Raw genomic sequence first — 17931 nt, 5'->3', positions numbered from 1 at the left:
CTGTATTTACAGTTCTTGTTTTAGTTTTCTGTAAAAGAAAACTATTGTGCCGGCTTTGTCTGTCCGTAGGCATTTTATTCTGTCCGCACTTTTTCTGTTTGCCCTCAGATCTTGAAAACTACGGTACTAAGACTAGAGGGCTGCAAATTGGTATGTTGGTCACCCACCCTCACTCATCAAACATACCAGATTGCAGCCCTCTACCCTCAGTAGTTTTTATTTTATTTAAGATTAAAGTTAGCCATAATCGTGCTTCTGGCAACGATATAAGATAGGCCACCACCGGGCAGGTTAAAGTTTCATAGGCCGCGGCTCATACAGTATTATACCGAGAACACCGAAAGAGAGCTCCATTTTCGGTGGCCTTGATTATACGCTGCAGCTGCTGTACAGAAAACTCGATTGCCCTGCAATTGCTCCCGTCCCCTTTCTCAAAACGTATACATATTTTACATATTTATTTTGAAATCTATGGATCAATATTTTACATTCACTGGCTAAAATTCATATTCTTACAAAAGCTTCCTTATTTTATAAAACTGGATTCGGTGAAGTTTCTTTCCAGTGTATTATTGTAATAAACTTATTTTCTTGCCCTGTCTAATTGACTGAATAAGAGTCTTCATTAACAAGAGTGAAAATTTCACTGTTCTTCTGTTCATATCTCATAAATGTTCTATGCTGTTCTATTCTCTTCTCCAGTGGTTTTCCAGTTCGACCAATATAAATGTCGTCACAGGGCTTATTTGGGATCTGATATACACATCCATTAGTACTGTCGGGGGACTTCTTGATAAGTGCTTGTTTCATTGCATTGATCTTAAATGGAACATCAACTAAAAAATTCTCAACGAGATGGGATATTGTCCTGGGATTATTACTATATGGTAATACAAGCAGTTGTTCTATGTCTGTAAATTTCTCTTTTGTTTTTATAAAGACCTTTAATACAGAATCAGGATATTTTAATTTCTTGCCTTTATTCCTAATTATATATATATTTACCAACAATGTGTTTAGGACTACATATAAGCATGTGAGAACTTACAGTATTTCTTTCCTTTGTTGCAAAGGCCAGAATAAAAATGTCTACAGGCATGAATGTTCGCAGGTTTTTATACTATATACCTCTGTGTATTGGAGAGCTACCGTCATTTTCCAGTTCCATAGCGAATTTTATTGATGTGACAAATTCATAGTATTTACCAGAAAAAGTACTTACAGTTTCGTTCCCTGGGCAAATTAATATTACATTACTCGGAACGATTTTGTCTAAAATTTTGTTTGAAAAAAATCCATATACAAATTGCTTGAGAGTAAATTTTCCCTCTGCTTCTATTAAAACAAAAAACAAAAAAAAAGGGAAGGAGGCAGGTCAGTAGTAACTGAAACATAAAGTGTCAACGACAGTTATTTGAAATAACGCTGAGCCATCTTCTCGAAAGGAGAAAAGTCAAGCGATTAGGGAATACACACAAAGGTAAAACCAAAGATTCTTCATGCATATAGAATATTCAATAGTCTTATTTACAACATTATTATCTTTATTTACATTAAGCATGTTCACTGAAAGATATAAGATTTTCCATGGAATAAACCTCGTAGATGGGCACCAAAGCAACAGATTTCCTCAAACATTCTCTCTTAGAAAAAGAATTATTGTTCGTGACCTTCATACTTAACTCCTTTCGAACACTTTTTTCATGAAGAGATTATTCCTAACTCGACCAGGTATACATCTTGTTCATATCAAAATATAGTCATTTTAATATGGTAATGCCTGTAAAAGCTCATACAAACTCTTTATAAACCATAAAAGGATGAGTTATTAACCGTGCAATCTGTAACTGAGAACGGAAGAAATTACGGAATAATGATAGCACATCTTTACAGTTAACAATACCACATTTACAGGAATATGTTAATTAACTCACTGAAACAGATGGAATACAAAAAAATCCGTAGTTTCATTGATCTTCTCTGAATGAAACTTTAGTTTTTAAATACTGCAATGACAACGCCCTCCAAAAACAATCGCTTTACATCTGATCAGCATACAAGGACGAATGATGATGATTTAGTAACTCGGTTGACTTTACAAAGGAAAGTTTCAGAAAGAACGTCCTTAATTTGAGAACAGCAACTCAGCAGCAGAATTAACCCACGGCCGCCTAAAACGCGGTGAGAATGTTTCCGATATAATATCTGTTACTTGGTTGATAAAGGTTTAACACGACTTAAAACATACTGGAACTTAAGTCTTTTCAGGCCGAGTACTCCGATTGCGCATAACGCTCATATCCATTAAAATATCAGTTCTAAAGAATTTTCATAATATTCAACGTTTTCTATTCCGTTGCTCAGTTATACTAAACCATCTGCAAATTGAAAGTATTTTCCATAAAAGCAACACCTACACAAATCTGATTTACATGCCTCTTTTCATGTAACTTAGATAAATAAAATAGAAAGGAATGTGTATCGCACATCCACAAACAACGAAAGTCTGCTAATATCAACTTCAGTGAAACTAAGACGAAGCAAAGCTGATGCAAACAACAATAAACTCAAAGGTCTTCAAAGTTAAACTAAAAGTTGGATGTACCTAAAACTGAGGGAATTCATCCAGTAAGAATACAGGCTGTATTTTTTAAAGTGATACTGTATCGAAAAAGTACACTTTTGATAACCATATATACCCAAGAATGTATACAACTACGCATAAGACATGAAGGAGAAATTGCCCTTTTATGCATAAATACAGATATATATATATATATATATATATATATATATATATATATATATATATATATATATATAAATATATATATATATATATATATATATATATATATATATATATATATATATATATATATATATATATATATATATATATATATATATACAGTATATATATATATATATATATATATATATATATATATATATATATATATATATCTGTATATACATACATACAAATAAATATATATTGCTATTTGGTCATATTTTCTCTCTTATGCAAGCTTTCAGGAATAAGGAAAAATTATTCAAGATTCCTTTCATTTACTTTTCCTTTTTCTAGTCAACGGACCTTTTCCCCAACTCTCGGCGGCGTCTTCAGGACTGGATTACAAACTGACTTACAAGGTTTCTATTACTGTATGCGGCTGCTTGAATTTCAAACATGACATCTGTAGGGTGCTGAATTTCTATTGGTCGGTGGGTCTCATACTCTCATTCTCTTGCTGGTGGTCTGGGCGGCAGTTTGGGCATTCCTTGTGCTCCGTAGGACACATCTTAGGCCGCGCCTTGCAGCCAAAGGCATGATTCCCGTGTCTGGCCGATAATCTTGATTTGCATATTTGTCGGTAGTCATGCCCAGGGGTGTTCTGTTGCTCGTGTCTCCCTCTGGATTCTCACGGATGTCCTGTGGTTTACTTGAAGAAGGGAGGACGAAGTTCGTGTTCCTCTGTATATTTAAGTCGGTGTTCCTCTGTATATTTAACACGGACCGTTGTTGATTTATACTCATAGCTTCTGCTATTTGTAATCTGTGGAACCAGGCTACTCAATGCCCGATCTTTATGCTTTCTATTAATTTTTCTAGTGTCGGTTTACCGTCGTGGTCGTCTGCGTAGTGTTGAAATACTGCCCCATGGTTGCGGTGAACTTGCAACTGCCTGCACAGAGTGGTAGTGGTGCAACCTATGTAGTAATTGCTGAGGGCCTGACATATCCCTTTATTACATTTATATTTGTATACTGCATTTGTCGACTCCAACATCTCTCTACAAGGGGCCATGCTATTTCGCATTACAAGTGTGCTGACTAGGTTTGGGTGGCCTGTCAGGGAAACTCAAGTGACAGAACATCCACAGACATGACTACCGACAACGAAGCAAATCAAGACTATTGGCCAGACGGGAAACATGCCCTTGGCTGCAAGCCACAGCATAGGACGCGTCCTATAGAGCACCAGGAATGCCCATGCTGCTGCCAAACCACCAGCAAGAGAATGAGACCCGCCTACCATTAGAAATTCAGCACCCAATGAAGTCATGTGTGAAATTCAAATATCCGCATGCAGACGCTACAGATGCCAGCGTTATGGTCACCACCAGGACCGTTGCAGAGGCCTGCAATCTGTGCTATCTATAGCAAGAAACATGAGACAAAGTTATGTCTGTTCAAACTGAAAAAAAGGGGAACCTACAACACTCAAGTGCCTGAACTGTTCCGAACCTCATCATGCGTGGTTTAAACGTTGCAGTGCCCGACTACCCCGCAATGCACAGTTAAGAGCATGAGCCAACCAACTAAGCCCAACTCCTGTACCAGCATCGGCACCTAGACCTACAACACCTCTAGAGCCACAGGTAGAAACAACCCAATAAGTGGTGAAAGCAACGCCTGTTTCGTGTCACGAGAAAGGGACTCAAACGGAGCAGCCAAAACCCCAACCCCTCCTCAATCTACGCCCTCAACCTAATCCCAAACCCGTCATCGAACCTCTAGACTGGTCGCAATGCGATCCGGCAAAACAAACGCCAATGATGCTAATCACTCAAGCAGACCTCTATCATATCCTGTAGAGAACCTTTCGCATGTCGAAGAAAAGAATCACCAAAGAGGACTGACAACTAATAAACGACCTGCTTCACGAAACCGACGAGCAAATGCCATTTCCATCCCCTACGATTTCTTCAGACAGCGGCGATAGTCGTTGTTCATTTTGATTGGCAATTATCCTGTTTCTTTCACTAAAGCCTTCTCCCTTCCCTTTTCGGCCCACTCACGTCTAACGATCGAACTTTTCAACTATCGCTCTAACTACCGCTTAAACTGTTACCTCTACTTGTCCCGATTTTTCTAAAACTCAGAATTTTTTCATCTTCCTAAATCGATCAACTACCACTAAAAGATCGATGATTTTTCCTTTCGCTCAAAGTAAGTTCAATACGATAGTAAAACTCTGCAGTTTTTCTATTTTTTTCTCGATTTGTCTCCGACGATAAATATTTCATTTTTCCTTACTGGTTATTGCGAGGACTCGCTACTATCGCTCTTTCTCTCCTACTGACGGGTGCCTTATGGCTCGAAGAGTTTTGTAACCTCGCCTGTTAATCTTTCATTCACACTATTTCACTGGCACGACCATAAATCACAAATAAAGTAATCACTTTCATATCCTATAATTTTTCGCCTACTCATTTTAAATGACTTACGGGCGGCTCTATGAGCAAGAGTCCGTGTTGGCATAAAGCCAGCTTAATCAAAAACATCAACATTTGTAATTCAGTACTGAAAACGTCACCGAGAGGTGGTGAAACGGTCCCTCGACTAGAAAAAGAAAAAATTAAATGGAAGGAATCTCTAATAATTTTTCCTTATTCCTGAGAAGCTTGTCTGAAGAGGAAAAAGAAGTATAGGCTAATTCAAAGACTTGATAAGAAGATAGTATATGCTAACAATGTCGTTGACTTCAACAGAAATATGCATACACACATACATACATACATATATATACATATATACATCAATAGTTTCTATTATTCCATCATTCGTATTAACATTCATTGCTCCATTTATCCTTACAACCTTATTCTTCTGCACATTCTCAACTTTCTCCTGTTAAAGACACTTCAGTATCTATATTTATGTTTTCTCGCATCACTTCATCCACAAAAATATTGAACACCTCGGTTCAATCCCATATTTACACCAAACACGTCACTCTCCCATCTCTATATTCTTGGAGAGATTTTACATCTGTTGTAAAAACTTATTTCCATCTCATAAATTCTTACAATCTTACGAAATTATCCCTATCCCTTCTGCCCTAATTTTCTTGCGACAATAAATGGCACATACAGATTTTTTGGGGCTCTCAAACTTGCCAACCAGCTGTTTAATAAAACATACCCTATTTCATATTTCAACCCACACTGCTCTTCCCCTCTCATTGCATCTGCTTTCTCTCTTGCTCTTTTAAATCAAAATCCTACAATACTTCTTCTCGGGTATACTAAGAATTGCAAGCGCTTCAGATTCTTCAAACGACTTCTCCTTTATCTTTAAAACGCAGTTTCCTCCTACACCCTATCTAATAACTGAAAGGAAAAGTAATTAATTGCTATCTACCACCGATTTATCTACACAATCATCAAAGGATATGCAAAATCCATTACATAAAACAAATAGTCATCTACAGAAAGGGAAGAGAGAGAGGGATTTCTTCCTAATTAAAAAGAAAGGGACTTAGGACTAAATAACTGCAAACTAACTGACTACGAAAATACGCTCAATTCTAATTCCATAAAATGCGAGAATTCCTCCCAAATAATCGGTGACAGCTCCCGCTGTCCCTCCTGAAACACGCCCCTATTAAAGGCCAGGAATGAAACAGAATAATAATGGAGCTACTGCTGCAGCGATGTGGGAGATATCTGACCCGAATTCCGATTTCCATTCCAGGTGAAAATCAACGCGCTGCTGGCCCGCTACCAGTCCTCGGGCCACCTAGACCACCTGAAACACAAGTGGTACGGCGAACTTCCGTGCTTTCGCCTCTCCGCTGACATCTACAAACCGCAGGCTCTCGACATCAGCACCGTTGCTGGGGTGTTCCTCGCCCTCACCCTCGGCATTGGAGTGGGACTCATCATCCTCATCCTCGAACATCTCGTCTACCGCTACATTCTCCCTTCGCTCAGAACGAAACCCAAAGAGTCCATCTGGAGGAACAGAAACTTGATGTTTCTGAGTCAGGTGAGTTTCATTAGTTACTGACTGATTCTCTGAGACTGAAAAATTTTTTGACTGATCCCCGGAGAGTGAAAGTTTTTTGACTGGTTCTCTGACACCGAAATTCTTTTTTAATCAATTCCTAAATGTTTGTATGCCTAATAACAAAAAGGATGTCTTGCATGAACAATGTTACATTTCGAGTTACCAATTCGATACCTTTTGAAGACAATGCTTAATATGTGCCTGTGCGTGCTTGTAATTGAGAGAGAGAGAGAGAGAGAGAGAGAGAGAGAGAGAGAAAGAGAGTCATTCATTTAAATAAGAAGAATATGCTTCCCAGGTCTATAACAATTAAAACTTTTTTATTTTCTTGAAAAAACAAATAATCATATTTATTCTTTAATACCAGATTTAGTAGCCGCCAATGTCTTATCAAGTTTAACTACAAAGAAAGAAATGTAAAACGTTCATGAAATTACATAAAAAAAACTGTTTAACTAACCACATCACGTACATACTATAGAAGTGCCACAGAACATCAAATTGCAATCAGAAAAAATTGCAAAGAATACAGGAAATATCAGAAAATAAATTACGCTTTTAGAATTGCAGTTATCTAGACATTAAAATATGGTGCGAGTACTCGAATCTATACTGTATACGAAAATAATAGTATGGAATCAGTTTTATAGTTCCAACTGCAACTGGAAAAATACGGTTTCCCAATTATGACTCTAGAGGTTATATAAATATTACGAAAGAACGAGTACTCTATAAATTGATGCTGATAGCTTCCGGGTACCCAAGGCTGCTCATGCTACATACGCAACATCAATAATTTCAGAGTGGAGTGGTTAAAGAGACACGCTCTCTCTCTCTCTCTATAGTGCCAGCAGATGGTTACTGTTACCAACCGAATGATTTCCAAGAGGTACAGTCGCTGACACAGGATGTTCAAGGATAGTTTGGTGGAACGATAAATGATTGAACTGGGAGGTTTCCCAATTGTGACAATATTAATTAGAGCTTATTTCCCATTCATTTACCGTTAAAGTAAATATACAGTTACATAAGGGTTATTTAAACAAATAATGATTTTGGTTTATGAATGAATTGCGTTCTGGCTTCGAAAGAACAATAATTCATGATGCCTCTGTAAGAAAGAATGATAGGAGTAGACGAACAATGGAGCACAAACAGGACGGTCCCTGGAAATTGAATAAAATACGAATCGATGCTAAGGTGATAAAAATACAGAAAAAAACAGCTGGCTGGTGAGGTATCCACACCAGGAAAGTTGTATGAATAAGTTGTTATAATTCCGGCAGGTGAACTGTCTTCCCTTCCTATACGGAGGCGATAAAAAATACTTCTCAACAGCAAACTCGTATTTCATGTCAACACATAAGGCCATGATAAATGGTACTCAAGGTTACGATGTTAAAATATCTCCTGCTTTCAAAGGTACCTGCGGAAACTGCGAACAAGTGATACAGAATAAAAGATCAAGGATGTGGAAGAATTGGGAAATGTATTTGTGAACTGCCTCTAAGGGTCAGGGATCCAACTCCCTCAGACATGATGAACAAAAAAATTTACACTTTAGTCGATAGCAAAAAAAAAAAGGCTACTCAGCACGACCAAATATACCCATAGAGATTGTTTTCAACTCATGAACAGATATAATCTAGTCAGAATTATGATATTTCAATCAATTTATTAATTTTTTAACATTAGCGTTACATTTTCTTCCTGTACATTTGCCGTAGCATGGAGCACCCCCTCTCTCTCTTTTCACCACAGCATTTTGTTCGGTGTAACCCAACAATTGGTGAAATGATATCTGTCTCTTCATTAGAATGTCCCCCAAACTTGTTTTACATTATCTTATGCATTTAATCTCTCTCAGTTGGATCACATTTCATTATACAATGTCTAGTATTTCCAGCAGTAGTTTAAAAAAATGCTCGATATTTTGCTGTTAATATTCTCGACATTCTGGAAGTCTTTATTTCTTGCTATCAGATTACTTATGAGACCTTCATTTGAATTTTCACGCGATAATTTACATAAAATTTTGGTGTAAACTTCTCCGTATTTGTTTGGTAACATTGTCAACATTACAAGTCTTACGCGTACCATCATCTCCCCCGTTTCAAAATTAATAACTTATATATTTGCTGTAAACATGTCGCCTAAAAACGTGAATTCCTTACCTCGCAAGGCCTCAAATACGTTTTTCTTTTATTTTTAACCCTCCGGTCGTTATATTGAAAGTATCGGCATATGAAGAATTCGACATGTCAGCAATGAATACTTTCCAGGTCTTACCGATGACCTCATATCTCACTTCATCCGCACTGACAGCAATATATATAATTAACAACTGACCAAGTGCCAGCATTAATTTTTTTTTTTTTTTTAAGATTCCAACTCATGTTTCGAATAATATCTGAGAACTTTCTAATCATCAACTCACACATGGAAAATCCAATTTACTATTTCCTTATGTGCCCCTGTACTACAAAACATTCATTCCACGCAGGCACTATCCTTTCCCCCGTCCCAGTGACACTAATAGTAAACACTCATCCTAGGACGGAATCTATAATCACATTAAGTCACCCTCGGTCAACTACAAGCCACCGTATAGTTTCCATTCACAAAGCAATTGCGGCTGAGCACTCTCAACCTATTCCTTACAATAAAACAGAAATGAAAGCGAGAGCGCCAAAGAATGAAGTCTGGCCCCGGAGGAGATTTCTCTTTTCTTACAAGAGTAAACAAAGAGTATAAAGGGACGGTGACAAAGTGAAATTCAAAAACACAGAGCCGTTAATTATATGAATGGAAACGAATTCAATCTTAATGCAAATGAAAAAAGTTAACTTTATATGTAAAAATATTTCAAATAGGTATCAGAAACTGATAAACTAACATTCTAACGTGATAATCGAGGTACAAATGATAAAGAATTTCCAAAATTACAACACAAGATACTTACAATGCATGTCCGGCACATGTGAAGCAATATGTAGGAAAAGGAGTTTTGATTTCATTGCCTTCAATTAAGAGACAGAACAGATAGAAATAAGATGGAACCGCCCCTGAGGTTCTGACCTTGACTAGATTCTAGGCTCTCATAAATACTCTCAAGATCAGCGTTGGTAAATTAAAAAAGGTTCGAGATTGAGCACAAACATCAGCGCTGAACAAAAGGCAATGACTGAGCACTTACAGAAGGATGAATAATCCCAACATGCATGTCTAAAAGGTGAAAAGGTTTGATAAAAAGTGGAAAAAGGGTGGGTGAGAAACAAGAAACCTAATTAATTAAGTTTATCAAACATAAAGTTTGATAAGCAAAATTATAAATAAGTGAAGAGATCGAGAAGAAACAGTTTTAACCAGAACGTTTGGCGTACAATTTTGTCAGCTTCTGATTAAATCCTTTAAAAGCACTGAGTAACAATAAAATATTATCTCAAGCTATGAAGAGAGGATGGCAAAGCATCACTATCTTGAGAAACCGGCACTAGATTACAGTGTTAGATTACAGTGCATGGGACAGAAATGCGCAAATTTTCGTCTACTTAAATTACGGTTACATAATAGTTAAACAATGAAACAATGATTAGCAGTTCACATATTTACATCCTAACCTTACTGTGAAGTTATAGAGAAGGTGGACAGACAGATTAACAACCAGACTATCTGCAGATTTCTTCATGAACTGTACAGGAACAGAATCTGGTTTGAAGTTTTGCAAATTTTCGTAGGGGTAAGAAGCCTTTAAAAGCTTTGAAAAGAAAACAGAAGAGATAGCACAGACTTAGAAGAGGGTAAAGTAAGACCAAAAGAGCATTACAAAATAAGAAAGTTAACAGAAGAAGGCTTTTAATATTGTCCAGTAGTCAGTGAAACTTTTTTATGGCTGTAGGGGCAGGAATGTTAGCCAAACATTGGTAGGAAATTTTTAACAAAGGACACAGGTCTCTGTTATTAAAGCTTTGACAGGGTGCTGCCAGACCGGCTTTTGAGTTCTGAAGAGCTAATCCTTAGGATCACTGAACTAAAGAAATAAAACAAGCCAAAAGGCAAGGAATAAAGACCTAAATCAGTTGTTACATGGACTAGAAGTGTACAAAACATGAAAGTTACTAGTAGCATTATTATTTGTATCCAGAGACATTTTTTTGGTAACTGCAAAGCAAAGGACACCATTACCTCCCTTCTCAATATAGCTGAAACAAAGTCATTCAGCTCTGTGTTGAAGTCTCCAATATAGGAAACTTCAGCCACATGAATAAGGAAACAGCAACAACTTATGGCAATAGCTAATAAACAAGATGAGTGAAATTTTGGGAACAAGAGCATAACCACGGGCTAATATTACATGCTAAACCTATGAGTTTCACATAAATGACAGTTAAGTGCCATGGTGTTAAGGCAACCACTAAAACAGAAACACAAAGCAAGATTATAGTGAGGTAAGCATTACTAGTAACTTAAGTTACACAGTAGGGGAGAATACTAAGAAGAACAGAAGCTAGGCGATGATCCATGAAAAATACCAAGGTCGTGGATATCATCATTTCCGCATCCAACACCCTGTGACACAAAGGGCCTCTAGGATTTACACCATTCAAGCACGTACGAACTGCCTTAATTTCCTTATGGTATCATTACTCAATCTATGCTGTCATTTGGCTCCTAATAAATCTCAAATGGCTTATTCTCAAATCAACAAAACCTTTTAGATATAATTCACCGTCTTACCATGATTTATGGAAGTATAGCAATACAGATCGCACTATATTAATTATAATTCATTGTACTTCGGACTATTTGATTGCTAACTATTATTCAGCCTCTCGAATGTTTGACTTGCTATTTTTAGCCTATCACCAAATTCCAACTCAAAAGAACCTGTATTGCATTTACTTGCTTTTTAATTATTTTAAAGATCCAAACACATTAATCCTTTCTCCTTCTAGTGTCATTCCATACCTTTTCGCATACTCTATTCTAATTCGTTTGATTTTCTTAATATTATCATGAGCCCCATCTCTCTGGGGCAAGATGCATTCCATTTACGGACATCTTACCTTATGAACATTGGTAAACTTCGAGACAAAGCCGTCAATAAATCCTTTTAGTTACACCCTGGTAAGCACCTTCAACTTACGGCTCCTTCCATCACTGTTAGTTTCCAAAGCTAAAACGGAGAGAGTTATAAATTTAGTTACTGCCATCCCTTCAAAGCAAAGTGCAAAAAGGTGATGTTGCCATATCTGTAATCATTTTTATACTTTATGCAAAATATAATTATCATCTTATTCACTTCAGATTTTTACATAAAGCAACTTTGTTTGGCATTTTGCATCATTTAACAGGATCAACAATGAACAATATTGTTTAGGTATTTGTTGGGAACGAAAATTTTGCAACGCATTCCCTTCAACAAGCTTATGTGAACCCTGTGCTGCTTTGTTAACTGAAAAAGCAATTAGCTTTGTATACTGGAGATACCAAAATGATGCATAACTTTCAATAATACTTACTAATATGAGAATGCCATTAAATGTCTCCTCATGATCAGCAGAAGCCATTAGAAGGAATTATTTTTAATTCCATATACTGCTGCGCAATATGTTTTAATACAAATATTTGACCTCTTACACTCCTACCTTTTCAAAACCAGCTTTTTTTCAGCCTCTAAGAATAAGCATTTTGAATATTTTCATCACAACCTAAGTAACTGGAATTCCTCTTCTGTTACCACATTTCTTTGGTACCTTTGTTTGTAGTTCTTCGTTGGACTAGTGGGTTCCGTTCTCAGCTAGCACTCTGCTGGCCGCAAGTTCGAATCTCCGACCGGCCAGTGAACAATAAGAGGAATTTATTTCTGGTGATAGAAATTCATTTCTCGCTATAATGTGGTTCGGATTCCACAATAAGCTGTAGGTCCCGTTGCTAGGTAACCAATTGGTTCTTAGCCACGTAAAATAAATCTAATCCTTCGGGCCAGCCCTAGGAGACCTGTTAATCAGCTCAGTGGTCCGGTTAAACTAAGATATACTTAAGTTTTTTGGTACCTTTGTAATGACTCCCAATTCTCAAACTGGATTTCTTTCCACATGCCATATCCTCAAACCAGTCTAGTTCGTATACAGTCATTTCATTTTCAGACAAAACCACCTCTAGAGTAATCCATCACAGCCGAGTGATTTCCATCTCTAAACTTTCTTTATTATTTATTCCATTCATACATTCACATCAGTCAAACTACCTCCCTCATGTCTTTTCTTCATGATCCAATGAAAATTTACTGACCAGCATTGTCATTCATCTTCTCTTATTACTAATAACAAATTCCTCTTGTTGATAGACATTTTCCCCTTTTTTTCGCGCATGGATATTGCAATAAAATAATTCTGTGGGCCACTCGAACACAAATGCTACTTCCTATTATTCTAGACATGCTATCATATCTATTCTCAATCTTGGTTTAACTTCACTATCTAGACTTAAGTACTTAACACACTCTACTCCGTGTTCTTCATCTCTACAATGAAATTTTTCTATAAGTACCCGTCTTGTGCTTATTCTTTATAGTGTCCTAGATCTCACTCGCTATTCAAGGCTCCACCTTTCTTTTCCAGCAGTTGATATAAATTCTTGATGTTAATCCAGTCCTCAATAACTGTCTGCACCTACTCAGATTCGGTTTTTAGAGCGTCAATCATATTTTAAAATTCAATTGCAAAATGTCACTAGAAGCCCATCTCCAAGAAGTTTTATTATATTAAACTTAGATACTCTATCAACCATTTTGTTAAGTGCTTTTAATTTCAGTTTTAGCGTGGCAATGACATGAAAGAAGAAATATATCTTAGTTTAACCAGACCACTGAGCTGATTAACAGCTCTCCTAGGGCTGGCACTACCAGTATCTGCTACTCTATTTCCTAATGTTCCTCAACATCTTTTTCTCTCAATCGGGTGGCTACATAACCTTTGTTTTGTATATGACTTCCAGCAGAATTCCCGGTGTATTTTGGGACATCCTTGGGTTTGAAATGTGTACTTCCATTTATGAGATTATTCGCTTAAAACTAATAAATTATACCCCATTTTCGTTTGCAGTTTTCCTTCCCCATTACATATTCCGAGACGAAGTGAAGTAAATAGAATAAGAATCTGGTTAATCGTAAACTACAGTGAATAGAAAAAGGAACAGTTCTATTGTGGATATGAGAGTCATGAGGGGATATAACGTTACCTCTGGGTGAGTCCACCTCTTCTCAGCTGTAGAGTCAGCACCATCTACGAAGGCTGTTGAACCCTTGATAAAGTTTACCAGCGACCATATGGATATAAAAATTCCTTCCATAAAAATTTAAGGGAGGGGGGATTCATGAAGGGATGTGTCTTCAGTCTCGGCACATGTATGGAGACCGGGGGAAGACAAGATGCAAACATAAGTGATATTCCAGAACTTCAGAAGACAAAGGAAAGCGCCAGGCTAAGAGATGGGTTTAGTATCTGACATGTGTTGGACAGTTGAAAAGTTAGTTCATAAGCTATTAAGTAATAGTTTGCCAATGAGTGGAATGCAACGTGCCAATTTATTATGAGCTTTATTAAATGGCAACAGTACTTAAAATCATGTTCAACTTTAGGCAAAACCCACTTTATGGAAAAGGCGTGACACCGAGTGCCAACATTCTATTCAAATGAACGATATTTACACAATGCGTAGGAAGTAACGACACGCAATTCTTTCCGTTTGCAATTAATCACAGTGGCCGCGTTACTCCTCTAAATGCATCAATTACTCTGCTGTTGAAGAACAAGAACTGAGGACATTTCATTTTATTACTTTCATTATTTATCTTGCGTATGTTGAGTTTTCATACCTTTTTGTAAGTGTTCCAATACTAGTAATATATTATTGGAGCTCTCGTAACAATCACTAAATCTGGAATGCAAAGCTTAGAAAAACAGATAATTGATAGAAATCAATATTCACAATTTATATATCTGATAACTATGGTTCTTTAAACTAGTTACCAAAACTATTTTTTCACCTATTTTCTGGATATACTAGCCTAGTGTGGTAAGGTCTTTACGTTTGTACTGTCGTCAGCTTAACCTTAAATAACTTACTCCACTTGAGTGACATTAGAACGCCTTAGCTACGTTTTTAAGAATACGTAGAAAATCAACAAAGGCGTCAAATATCCAAACAAGATGTAGAGGACAAGTAAGGAAAAATACGAAAAGGTCCCTTCCTCCGTGGAAATGTCCTATCCTTCCTTAAAAACTTATGTCTGCGATAATCTGACTGCTCGTTTATTTCTTCGTTTGTTTCCTGGCGCTGTTGATTTCCTTTCTCTCTCACGGTAATGGGCTCTCGTCGCCATTCAAGGGAATCCGGGCACTAGCTTAACGAATCTCTACTACGTCGTTTAACAGAGTCGTTACCCATTCAACGATTGGCTCCTCTTCACCCTCCCTCTAAGCATTTAATGATCCCAGGCCCCCACAACTCCTACCTCCACAGTCCTCCGCCACTCTCTGCGGCCCAGCTATTCCTCCATCCCGCAACACACTCCATTTAACTCGTCCCTTTTTCGGAGCTGAAGTTGCGACCTGCGGAGGAATAGCGCTAATTCTCCCTTTTGGGGTCCGGGAAGAAGTTTTATCAGTTGCTAGGTCTTTTCTCCACTCCTTAACTTCTTACTCTCTTCTTAAAATACTCTATTTAACCTTAATTTACTCGATCTTCATACGATACTATTTCTCGATTTCTCTTCCATAAATTCTGGTATCCTTCCGAGCCTTCTTTTTACTTATAAGGCTCTTCCTCTAGCTTCTACAATGTCATCCTGTCTATCCCTTTAATTACGATGGCCAAAAACTAAATGCGATTATCTTCAACTTTTGTTTAAATAATTTTCTTTCAGGATGCCAAGTAATTCCCTTGAATTCAAGACATCTCAAGCCTTTTGCAAGATTATCTAATTTCTCATGTGTGCTTTTTACTATCGCAGAACATTTAAATAATATCCTCTCGTTTTAAATTACAATAAGTCCCAACACGATGGTATCATTCATAATTCCCAGTACTCAAGTTTTAAGTTTACTGATTAGAAATATTTAAACTTGCATAACCCAGTGAATTTTAGGCGTTAAAGAAAGGAAGCAGGAATCTTACGATTCTTGTAAGTTTCAGCTACTGGAAACCAAATAACAGCAACCTTTGGCGCAAGTATGTGCATGTGTGTGTAAATATATATTTACTAAACGTATCTGAAGATCATCTTTTGTGTTGTTTATACGAGGTATACAGTGGTTTATTTTCCCTTGCTACGGATCCGAAGCCATTGTTGCTAGGCGAGTCCACACAAGCCAATACAAAATTTAACTGTACTGTTTCATTTTGCGGTCCTTGCGCTGAGAAATACCGGGACATAACGCAGTTCCATATATACATATAGTTGCTAGACATTGTTTCCTAGGGAATCTGATCCTCATCTGGAACAACCAAACAAGCGCCATAGTCAATATCTTTATTCCATTGGGACGTGTCGGCTTTAACACAATAAGCCATTTTCGACCTAAAGTAGAGGCAAAACACCAAACCTTAAAATTTTTATACTATTAGAATACAAATAAAAAAAGGTCACACCAGAGATTAATTCTTTTTTAAATTACATTACCTAAAAAAACTGCTCATTAAAAAAACAGTAACTTAAAAATAATACAATTCAGTGAATTACAATAGCCAATAAAATTATGAAAAACAAACTTGAGACGAGAGAAATAAAAGACATCAAATTCAACACAGAACTAAGAAACATTAAAAAAACAAACACAAAAAACCAAGACAAAAAAAGAAAAATTACACAATAGATAAATTAGCCTAATGACTGGAAAGTGAGAACAGACAGAAAATCAGTAGATTATGGATAACGGAAAGAAAGACTGATCTTGGTTGAGTCGTGGATTAAGTTTGTGAATATGTACAGATTCTAAAATCCTTAAATCAGACAATTTTGGACAAGAATCTAAAATTTTTAAATCCCTTATACTTAGTCTTGCCTGATTGCATCTACTGCAGTGTTCACGGATGGAAGGCTGCTACTTGAGTGCTAAGTCTCTACCCGTCTTGTCGCTGATCCCAGCATGTTGGCCAGCGTTGCCGTCTATTCTGCGTGAGGCATTCGGCACGTTTTCTTAAACGGTGAAAGGGCACACTTAAAGCATTTTGTTTTCTAAACAAGAGTGATAACTAAAATATTTCTTGGTTATTTTTAACAACCCTCCGTTTCCAATATCTGCGAATAGCAACCAAATAATCCCACCAAAAAAACTTTGTCATGTATTTTCCATCGCAAACTTTCTGGTGTGTTTCCTGGTTGTTATTCACGATGCCTGCACATCGGATTATTTTTACTATATATGACATTTATTAACTTCGTCATACAAATTTTTAGGAGTATAAAATATACATATTTTATTTGGTTTATATGTAAATGTACAAACGTAAGAAAGGACTTTTCACACACGCACACAAATACAGTACATACATACATACATACATACATACATACATACATACATACATACATACATACATATATATATATATATATATATATATATATATATATATACACACACATGAAACAAAGCTAAGAACTAAAGAAAAACAATTACTGGATTCTTAATTGATTTATATCATATATATAAGTACTATTTGCGAAGTAGAAATACAGTATGCTATTGCGGTGTACAGTCATTTAACATTCTACATTCTATGTTACTCGCTGGGTTTTGCAGTCTCGAATAAATAAAGAAGACATACACAATGTAATTACACTTCTTGATCATCCTCGTCTGGCATGTTTTAGGATCTTTGAATTGCCTTAATCATAATATGGTTAGGATCAAAACCCACGACGCACCCTTCCAGGGCTTTTTACCTGCTCGGATACGAACACCAACGCTGCCTGAGTGGAAGTCAGCAGCTTATTTCTGGTCTTGGTTTTATTCAGGTTCACTTTAGAGAAATCCTCTCCGCATCAGCGTTGGAAGACGGTTGTGCCAAGATGTTGAAAACAAAATCTGGAAGAACCTTAAAAATCTTCTGACCATCAGCATCTCT

General features: G+C 36.8%; 1 protein-coding gene across 1 annotated transcript in view; it reads left to right on the top strand.

Moving 5' to 3' along the window:
- LOC136842629 (uncharacterized) overlaps positions 1–17931 on the top strand; it is a 1039791-nt gene that overhangs the window by 1001627 nt on the left and 20233 nt on the right. Inside the window, exon 11 of the mRNA XM_067110244.1 lies at positions 6484–6777. Within this exon, the coding sequence (XP_066966345.1) occupies positions 6484–6777 (294 nt within the window). The remainder of the gene's footprint in view (positions 1–6483; positions 6778–17931) is intronic.

Source organism: Macrobrachium rosenbergii, chromosome 10 (assembly GCF_040412425.1).
Source record: "Macrobrachium rosenbergii isolate ZJJX-2024 chromosome 10, ASM4041242v1, whole genome shotgun sequence".
Taxonomy (NCBI): domain Eukaryota; kingdom Metazoa; phylum Arthropoda; class Malacostraca; order Decapoda; family Palaemonidae; genus Macrobrachium; species Macrobrachium rosenbergii.
This window is presented reverse-complemented; position numbering and strand designations above follow the sequence as displayed.